The sequence below is a fragment of the Crassostrea angulata genome, chromosome 7, assembly GCF_025612915.1.
Source record: "Crassostrea angulata isolate pt1a10 chromosome 7, ASM2561291v2, whole genome shotgun sequence".
NCBI lineage: Eukaryota > Metazoa > Mollusca > Bivalvia > Ostreida > Ostreidae > Magallana > Magallana angulata.
Window position 1 is genome coordinate 28,249,316 of NC_069117.1, and position 10,581 is coordinate 28,259,896.

General features: G+C 31.8%; 1 protein-coding gene across 1 annotated transcript; it reads right to left on the reverse strand.

The window, feature by feature from the left end:
* Positions 1-3,583: 3,583 nt before the first annotated feature.
* LOC128156929 (thrombospondin-1-like) lies at positions 3,584-8,747 on the reverse strand. Its single transcript, XM_052819264.1, has 6 exons — positions 8,674-8,747; positions 7,065-7,138; positions 5,994-6,227; positions 5,509-5,714; positions 4,271-4,433; positions 3,584-4,016 (listed from the first exon to the last, which is right to left on the reverse strand). Exons 2-6 carry the CDS (start codon positions 7,129-7,131, stop codon positions 3,952-3,954), a joined length of 735 nt encoding a protein of 244 aa, XP_052675224.1. The 5' UTR covers positions 7,132-7,138; positions 8,674-8,747; the 3' UTR covers positions 3,584-3,951.
* Positions 8,748-10,581: the final 1,834 nt, after the last annotated feature.

Sequence of the window (10,581 nt, forward strand, 5' to 3'; positions counted from 1 at the left end):
CAAAACAAAAGGCAATGAAGAGTAAAAAGCGAATTAAACTCATAGAAGCCCAGCTTAAATCTATAGAACTAGCACATCATTCTGAGATAGATATGTTAAACAAACGAAAGCTCGAAAAAGAATTAGATGATTACTATAACGAAAAATGCAAAGGTGCATACATTAGATCAAGGGCTATATGGATTGAAAAGGGCGAAAAAAGCACCTCCTATTTTTTAGGTCTTGAAAGAAAACAACAATATGATGATACTATTAATAGAGTTAAAGATAACAACGATATGACTTATAGTGATAATGAAAAATGTAATGATATGTATTTACAATTTTTATAGTACACTTTATAGTAGTAAAAACGCATCTGAAGAAGAAGTAAAAACCTATTTAAATGATACAGATTGTGAAAAAATAACAAAAGCGGAGAGAGAATTATGCGATAAGCTCCCCGAACTGGGGGAATGTAAAGAAGTTATAAAACTTATGAAAAATAATAAATCGCCTGGTCAAGACGGTCTACCCGCGGAATTTTATAAAATATTTTGGAACGATATAAAAGAACTTTTTTTCGCATCACTCTTAAAAAGCATTGAGCAAGGTATGCTGCCTTTTTCTCAAAGAAGCGCAATTATGTCTGTAATTTATAAAAAAGGGGATAAGGAAAATATATCAAATCACAGACCAATTAGTCTAACTAACGTTGATTATGAAATATTTGCTCAAGTGTTAGCTAAGCGTCTTCAAAAAGTGTGTAACAGATTAATTGGACAAGAACAAAGTGCGTACATTAAAGGTAGATATATAGGCGTAAATGCGCGCTTGATACTAGATATATTTGATTATTATATGAAGAACGAACTAGATGGTATCTTACTTTTTCTAGATTTTGAAAAGGCGTTCGATTCCGTTGAATACAATTTTATGTTTAAAACATTAGAAAAATTTTGCTTTGGGGAACAGTTTATTAAGATGATAAAAACACTATACAATGAACCTATTTTTAAGATAAAGAATAATGGATGGCTGTCAAAAACTTGTAAAATGCAAAGAGGCATTCCGCAGGGATGCCCTGTGTCAGCCCTTTTGTTTGTAATTGTACATGTTATTGAAATATTAGCTGTTCAGATTAGAAAATGTGAAGATATAAATGGTCTGACATTTAATGAAAATAGTGGTAAGATAATTAAAGTAGTTCAACACGCTGACGACTGCACAAATATGTTGAAAGATACAAATTCTCTTAAAAATGCAATAGAAATCATTAATGAATTCAGTAAAATGGCTGGACCGAAATTAAACTTAGGAAAAACGGAATGTCTTTTAACAGGGTCTTTTATTGAAATATATTCGAATGATAATTCAATACATGGAGTTAAAATTAATAAAAATTGTGTTAAGTCTTTGGGAATATATCTTGGTCATAACTATAAAGAATGCTATGAAAAAAATTGGACCAGCAAATTAGAAAAGTTAGAACGAATTCTAAGCGTTTGGAAAAGAAGAAATTTAACAATATTTGGTAAATGCACAGTTGTTAACACATTAGCAATATCAACACTTGTATATAATGCATTTATATTATCTAACCCAGATAATGGATTTTTTAAAGATGTGACAAAACTCATTTTCAATTTTTTGTGGAAGAAAAAAGATAGAATTAAAAGAAACACTCTTATTGGCGAAATTGAAGAAGGGGGTATTGAGATTGTAGATATAGAGAGTAAATTTCTAGCTGCTAAGGCATCTTGGATTTCGCGTATTTTAGACGACAGAAGCATTACATTCAGAACCCTGTCTAATATTCTTGATAAAACAAATCTCTCAATCTATGATGTGTTAAAAACAAGTGATTGTAAACATAGTAAATCAGACTTTTTTATAATGACAAACCTTCCACACTTTTATGTTGAAGTTTTTATTGCTTTAAACAAATGTAAAAAATTGAGACAAGTAAATCATCTGAAGAGAGATGAATTCTTAACAGAATTTATCTGGAATAATAACTTTTTACTTACAAATCAAAACCATTGTGCTTTGAAAATTGGATCAAAAGTGGTATTCTATATGTGAGAGATATTTTTGATGCAGATGGGAATTTGTATGACATAAATTATTTTTCTAGCATCATGAAAAAGAAAAATAATATTTTTTGTGAGTATATTATGCTTAGAACGTGTTTTAAGAATTACATAGAAATATTTGATTGTTCTTATGCAAAATACATTAATATACAACAAAATACTAGGTTTATCTTTAAAGATGGCCTTAGAAGAAATATAGAATGTTTAAAGAGTAACTTTTATTATTCTATTTTTGTGAATATGAAATTTAAGAGATCTGTATATGAAAACAGATGGAATAAATTGTTTGGTATGTCGGCTGGAATTATTTGGAAAAATATATATAATCAAAAAATAAAATGCATGTATGATAAGAAAGTTGCTGAATTCAATTATAAGTTATTAAACAGTGTACTTAACAATAATTTAAGTGTTAGTAAGTGGAACAAAGATGTATCAGCCGAATGTGAATGTTGTCAAACAGTCGAAGACTATGAACATCTGTTATTTTGTTGTAAATTAGTAAAACATATATGGCAAGAGGTGGGAAATTTCTTTAATTTTGGAATATCATGGAAGATAAACGTATTGGGGTTCCATTATGAAAATAATGTCAAAACTAGAAGGTTGAATAATATTTTGTCGTTTATCTGCTTTCTAATTTATAAATACAAAATGTTTTGTAGAATAAATCAAGAAAGAATGTCAAAAGAAAATTTAAAATATTTTGTGAAAAATAACTTAATTGTGGAAAATTGTGTTCTTAAAAAAGCTGGAAGTATTACATGTACTGATGATATGTACTTTACTTTAAGTAATTATATTATGTAACTTTATGCATTCATCAATTTTTATTCCACATTCTGGGGGTTGCAGTCCTCCAGTTGGAAGACAAGGGGTTCAAAGGACTACGGATTGGACTATGTGTGTGAATCCCTTGTCTTTGTGGAAAAGATTGTATATACACATTATATCTTATGTAAGCTATATTTGATATTGTATTGCTGTTGAAAATTGAAATAAATTATGGAAAATTAAAAAAAAAAACAAAAAAAAACTTGTTGTCTATTACAGGTGATATCCCAACGAGTTTGGAACGCTTGATGTGCAATATGTACAAGTTTTAATTATATATCTTAAAAAGATATTCTGGTAAATAATCAGCTTGCAGATTTGTGATCTAAATCTACACTCAGTCTTATAATAATCCATTATTTTGTTACTATAGTCTGTCCCAAGTTATATTGCTTCCATAACTTTTTGATAATTTTTAATAAAAATACACATACCTGTGAAAGATTCAAGTACAGTTAAAATCAAAAACCCGGGACAGAGTATATTAAACGAAAGCAGTAGAAACATTAAATACATTTCTAAGTTTTAAATTTTGTATAAGCGGAAGCTACACCAAAAAGTTTACCAGACAGGGATAATGTGTATATTTGACTGTTTCTTCGTGGAAAAAAATAGATGGATCTTGTATATAGAAACTTATCATCATTTCAAGAAAAAACACTCAATTCATTTTTAAATTTTTTTTATTTCAGGCGTAGAAGTGACTGAAAGAAAACACAAAATGCGTAGTATTGATACAACAGGAGCGTACAAGTAGCAGATTAATGTTACTAAAAAAAGTTTTTGTAAATCAAAAGAAAAATTTGACCCATAACTTAAATGAATATACATGCATGAAAAAAAAATCAAATTTGAAGCCAGTAAACTTTTAGCTTTCGTCAATTCCATGAATAAATAAGATTTTCAATCCGCTTAACTAGCATTTTGTTATTTCAACGACAATTGATTAGTGAAGTTTCTAAAAAAAATATATATATACAAATAATAGATAATTATACATAGTACGCATCGATTCACATGAGAGATCTCTGTATCAAAACTCTTAAAACATCCCCAGAGAGAGGAAGAATGCCAAACATAGTAGAGTCAGCGAGATAACCTTGGTTCCTGAAATAATGAGAAAAAATAATATTGAGAACAATTCAATCGATACCGTACTTGATGATTTTTTTCTGGATTATTGAACTTCGTATGAATGGTTTGAAATGCATAATTATCATATTTGAATGTAAGGGTTTAACTCATGTATTAGATTTAATCATTATTCAATGTGAAAATGCGTTGATAATAACAACGTTAAAACTATACAATGTGTCGAATTTTAAAGGTAATTTATGTGTTGATTTCCAATGGCAACCTACCAGCGCCGGCCTTTGCCAAACATTCTAGAGTATTTGTACATCCGGCATACGTAGCATCTTCGTCACTTTCGTCGTCACAGTCTGCTGAGCAGTCACATTGGAACTCGTTTTGAATGCAGGACATCGAGCCCGATTGACAGGTGAAATATCCAGAGGGGCATAACTATTGCAATACCATAGGCGTCGGAACCGGGGGGGCTAGGGGGGGCTTAGCCCCCCCACTTTTTTTGCAAAGTTATACCTAACCATTACAAACATAGCATAATAGAGGGTTCAGCCCCCCCACTTTTTGTCGTAGGAAAGATTATTGTTCCTAAATTTACCTTGAAAGATTGAGAAGTTAGATTCAGAAGCATACTAGCCCCCCCCCCCCCCCCCCCCCCCCCCACGGATTAGTAATTTCATGATTTTAGAAAAAAAATTTTGGTAAGTAATTTTTTTTTTGGGAAGTATAGGTATACTCCCCCCCCCCCCCCCCCCCCCCACGGATTAGGATTTCCATGATTTTTGGAATTACTTTTTTCTCAATATTTCTGAGGATTAGTCTAGCCCCCCCACTTTCAATTTGCTTCCGACGCCTATGAATACAATATCACTTTGTGAAATACAAAGTACATGACTTTGTACATGTAGATACAATCGCTGAACACATATTATGAGATGACATTTCGATTACAATTAATCTCAATTTGTTTTTAATATCAATCACCTTGTTTTATCATTATCTATGTAGGAAAGGACGTTCTACGATTTAGATTTTTGGTCTAAATCTTTTGTTCACAAAAGGAAACAGTGAAATATGTTGAAGTTAGTTCAAATTTTAATTATCCATTTCATTATGTTCTTGCATGCATTTACTTATATTTAAAATTCGGGTAGATACTTTAAAAATCGAAAAAGTATAAAGAACAAAATATAATTTAAACTGACTAATTATAAAAACAGAACATGTCTTTATATAAAACATAAAATTAATCTGATTTACCAATATCAATAAATTGCAATTACTTATTTTATCTTGTATATCATAAGTATTGTTTTCAACACACAAAATGAACCATTTCATATTTATTTTTTTTTACTTAAAAGCTTAATAAATGATAGTTGTATCTTTTTTACTTGGCAAAGAGTTGTTTCATTTTACAAGTATCTATTATTTTATACAAGGAAAGCAAACTCTTGTAAACTATAACAAGTGGCTAGGTTGATTATCAATTAAAACATATCACATGATTCACCTGTAAATATTGTCCAGGTGCAGCTGTTGGACAGGCCGCAGTGTTGCAGTCCTGGAAATCTGCGGACGACCCTGAACACGTTTTCCCGCCATTTGCTGGCCTAGGGTTATCACAGATTCTGCTTCTAGACTGTCTTCCTCCCCCACACGTGGTCGAACACCCACCCCAAGAAGTCCAATCCCCCCAAGCGCCGTCAACTACAATGTCTTGAAAAAAAATGTGATTCGAGTACATTTAAGCTAGAGATTTGAGAACCAATTATGAACAATGAATTTTAATTTCATAGAATATTGTGATGAAAAACTGACAATCTTCATGTTGTTTACATGAGATTAACAAAGAAACAAACTACTTTTAAAAATTGTTCTCTCTGACATCATAAAATTCCTCTTGTACACTCTAATACGTATACTACCCCCCAAGCTATTCATAGCCTAAGTTATTCCCCACTGCCGATTTGCACAAGAATGGTAAAAAAAACTTACTTATGCAGTCATAGTTGTACCAAAGATATTTTGAAGTTCCTGGACACGGGTCTCCATACCAGCTGTTGGTGGCACAGATCTGACAGGACTGCTTCCCGTAGCACCTGCTGTCTAGTATCCCTACCTCGTTTGACGCGTCGCACCAATACTGGATCCCGTAAAAAGCGTACGTGATGTCGAGAAACTGATTACTACCACAACTTAACGTCGTACAGGCATGCTCGGCAATCTTCCCTGAAATCAGGACATTCATGTATATCTGTTCATATTAAGGTTTTGCACCTTTTGATTTTTCATATCACGCATATTGAGCTCTGGAATTCAAATAACATTTTTATACACGCACTTTTTAAACGCATCGATCAAAGTTATTTGGTAGTCTTACTATAGATTACGTTATAGTCCGTGACAGTTTTGGTTGGCAGTGCCAAAGTTATAGATTTTTGGTTTACTTGTGTTAAACGTTTCTGCAATGATTGCTACCTACATAACCCCCATGAACCATCAAATAAAGCATTTTATTGTTTATATTTTCATCTTTCTTTTAACAAATTTAAAAATGATTGTAAAAAGTATGATTTACTGTTAATGTACATCAGTATGTTAGCTAAAAGAAACATCCAAATCGTCTTCTATTGGAATTTGAGTCTGACATCATCATAATTATATCGCGCAGTCCTTGATTTTTCTTAGTCGCTGTAGGTTTCGACAAATCGATAAACTTTCTGGCTATTTTATAGAGCTATCTGTTCCCTTATGTTCCATTAATGAAACCTGCGACGTTCAATTTCCTTTGAATACATTTAGCAATTTCATGTGCCATGAGCACAAATGTAAACGTCATCATGTGTTTTGAGTATATTAATTATTATAAGATTAATTTTAACGTTCAAACTTGTATAACATAAATGAATATAAAATAAATGAAATTAAAGGATCTTCGTAAATTTTCATTAATTGATATATTTCAATGAAACGATAATATAATGATTAATTCTCATGATAAAATGCTGGCGATGCAATGTATTGATTTAAATTTTGATAATATCATTGACTTATATAATTATTTACCGCTTCCAGCCAGAACTCCCGAGACCCATAAAGAAACTACCACTGCTATGGAGGCAAATGTCTCCATGGTCGATCTAAAACATAGACATATACATAATTGTAACACGAATCTTGTACAATAAAAAATATAATTATACCCCCCCCCCCCCGAAAGAAAAAGAAACATACAGAAAATCAAAGTACTGAAGTACTGACGGGAGTTGATTTTATCGATTATTATTGATTTTAAAATCAACGACATGTTACTTTGCTTGGCAAGTAGTTTATAATCTGTCTTTGAATTATGCACATATTTATAATATGAATTCTCGAACTTTTCCGACAAGAATTTTGAAAAAAAAACCCCGTATGAATCGTGTTGTGTAATGATTAAAGATAGAATTGATTCCATCAAACTATGTATAAGAAATCGGAATATTCAAAAAATTGTATGGATCCAAGCAATTTATAATGAACTCTAGTCTCGTTCAAACAGATGCTCGGCTGTCTCCGTTAATCTCCAACAAGCAAGAGCATGTGTACACCAGGTCACGTGATAGCTTGATGACGCGACCTCTAAATATAGAATGACTTTCTGTTTGTCGGAGATTTACGGAGACAGCCGATGGTTGAACGAGACTTTATTGAACTCTAGCTTATGAATGCATACGACTGCAAAAAAAAATCTAAATTGTTCGTACTATTTAACATTTGACTATTTTCAAGGTATTCATAAATAAGTTTCTTAAAAGCCAATGCTTGATGATGCGACCTCTAAATATAGAATGACTCTCTGTTTGTCGGAGATTTACGGAGACAGCCGATGGTTGAACGAGACTTTATTGAACTTTAGCGTATGAATGCATACGACTGCAAAAATATCTAAATTGTTCGCACTATTTAACATCTGACTATTTTCAAGGTATTCTTAAATAAGTTTCTTAAAAGCCAATGCTTCAAGATACATGTACATTACATCGAACTTATCGTTTATTTTCAAGAACTAAATCTTGTCAGGGTGATGATTTGTGCTTAGGTCCAAACACTGTTTCATTTTCGGTTTGCCAGAGTAACTGCATAGCAGAGTTGATTAAAATCAACTCCCAAAAATCTGATCAACACTCCCAAACATATTCACTCAAAAAGTCTATAATAAAATTCTAAATGATAAGAAAACGGTTTTATATTAAAGTACACTTGTTTAAAGTATACTAGACCAGTACATATCTTCATGAGAAAGCGAGTTTATGATGTAAGCCAAAAATATTATAATCAAGCGTCTCCTTTCAATTGAAGACAAAATGTTTTAAACAAGTCGAAAATATATATTTAGATAAATCTTTTGTTTACACTTAATTCTAAAAAAAAAATTATACTAACATGTAAAAGAAAGAAAAATATTTAGAAATTTTAATGAAAAATATTTCCAGTTTAGTTGATAAGGAGAAATTTTTTATGGATATTTTTTTACAGTTATTTCCGATTCACGCCCAAATCTTTTAATTTTTTTTTTACGTATATGGCCTCAGCGAAGCATGGTATATTATAAAATATACCGTGACACATATTTTAGCACAACAAATCATTATTAATCAGATTAATCAAATTAATCAATTAATAAGATCAATACCTGTACTTGCTGTAGGTTCCTGATACTGTTTTATCTGACTAGTCGTGAAATTCCACCCGCCTTTTACTTTAAATATCCAGATCAATTAGGGTCAAGTCTTGTCATGGTTAAATATACATTTCGGGAAATCCTTGCGGACAATGTTTTTTTATCGGCAGATAATTCTGGGTATCGATGTTTTAGTAAAGTATTACTTTTAAAATAATGAATGTTTAAATTTTTTTTTTTGAAAACTGTCAAGCGGGTAACGGATTATATTGCGCAAACAGAATTAAGTGTTTGAACAATGAGTGTTTGAATAAAAGTTTTTTTTAAAGGATGAAAGGGGTTTGTTGTGTTTACAGAACTTATATGTACTTACTTGTACAGTCATTAACCTCACTGGGAAACCCCAAGAATTAAGAGGCTGTCAAAGCAAAATTCAGGCAGGGCTTTGCATGCACATGCTATGTCTTGGATTTCAATAAATTTTTGTGTATCACTTCATTTTAACATGAATGTAATATATGTGAAAGAAAAAGTTCATTGTATGCCTAACTAGGCAGAAAAATGTCTATTTTTCAATTTGGAACATGTTTAGTGCAAAAAGGTCACAGAAGTTGTAAAAATATTGTGAAGTTTGATAAGTTGTAAAACTACTTAATTCTATAAAAACTTTTTACAAATCATATTCAGGCACGTAGCATCGTTTTTGAAAAGGGGGTGGGGGCAGACTCATCCAAAATAATCTTGACAAGCAAAAAAAAAAAAAAAAAAAAAAGGAAATAAGACTTTCCAAAAATCTTCAAAATCCTAATCCATTGGGGGGGGGGGCTGGCGTCTTCAACTTCGATCCTAATTTCCATATTTTCATATCAATTTTTAACATCCTCCAAAAAAGTGGGGGGCCAACTCCATGGTAATTCAATATTTTATATGTAAATTTTAAAATTTTAGTTGCTGTGAAAAAAAGTGGGGGGGGGGGGGGCTGATATTATATAGTTTTAACACACTTAATACTTTAACTTAGACTGCTTTTAAAGTATGAATAGATTTCAAACAAAAATATGTGCCTTATCAAAGTTGGTATTTTAATGTTATTTTGAAATTTCAATAAAATCCAATATATTTTCATGAATGGACAAAGTGAGGCATCTTTATAAACCTTAGTGATGAAATTTTGAGAATCAAAAATAAATTCAGTGGGAGCAGCATTGGTCTCGTAGGAGCAGTTGCACAAAATTACAAATTTATAACATTGAAAATCAAGTTTTTCCATGCACGACATGTAAAAAGACAGTGAGTGACAAAGTTTATGTCACAAATATTGACAGTCTGAATTATGCATTATTTCGCTCGAAGGGAGTCTCCGGTCCATATCCTCCATCCCCCAATATTACCAAGTAAATCTACTCTCTTGATCTCTCAAAACCCTAGATCCCTCGAAGTCAAACTACAGTCCCGTTATTCATAATCTGTTGTTCTTTTACTCTCGATACTCCAAAGTTGCCGTTATATGCAAGCGTTACCTAATTCTAACACCTACTTTGTCATTTAAATGGCTCAAGGCATTAGACGCGGGACCCGTGTTTCGGGATTTTCTTCAGGTGACACTTGTCCTGCAAGGTGATTATCATAACTGTTCCATGATTGACCATACCGTTGCCTAGACTATAATTAACCCTGATCGTCCTAAATTTACATAAAATCTGATTTATTTAAAACGGAGAGAGAGAGAGAGAGAGAGAGAGAGAGAGAGAGGGGGGGGCGGAAAATATTAAATGAGTTAAATAAGAGTCAGATTGATGGGAAAACATACAGGTTGAGTTGATGCCTACAGTAGCGACCTTATAATAGTACATCGCGGAATATTTGTCTTCTATAAATCTGTGGCATATTTTCAACTCATCATATGCAAAAAATAATACT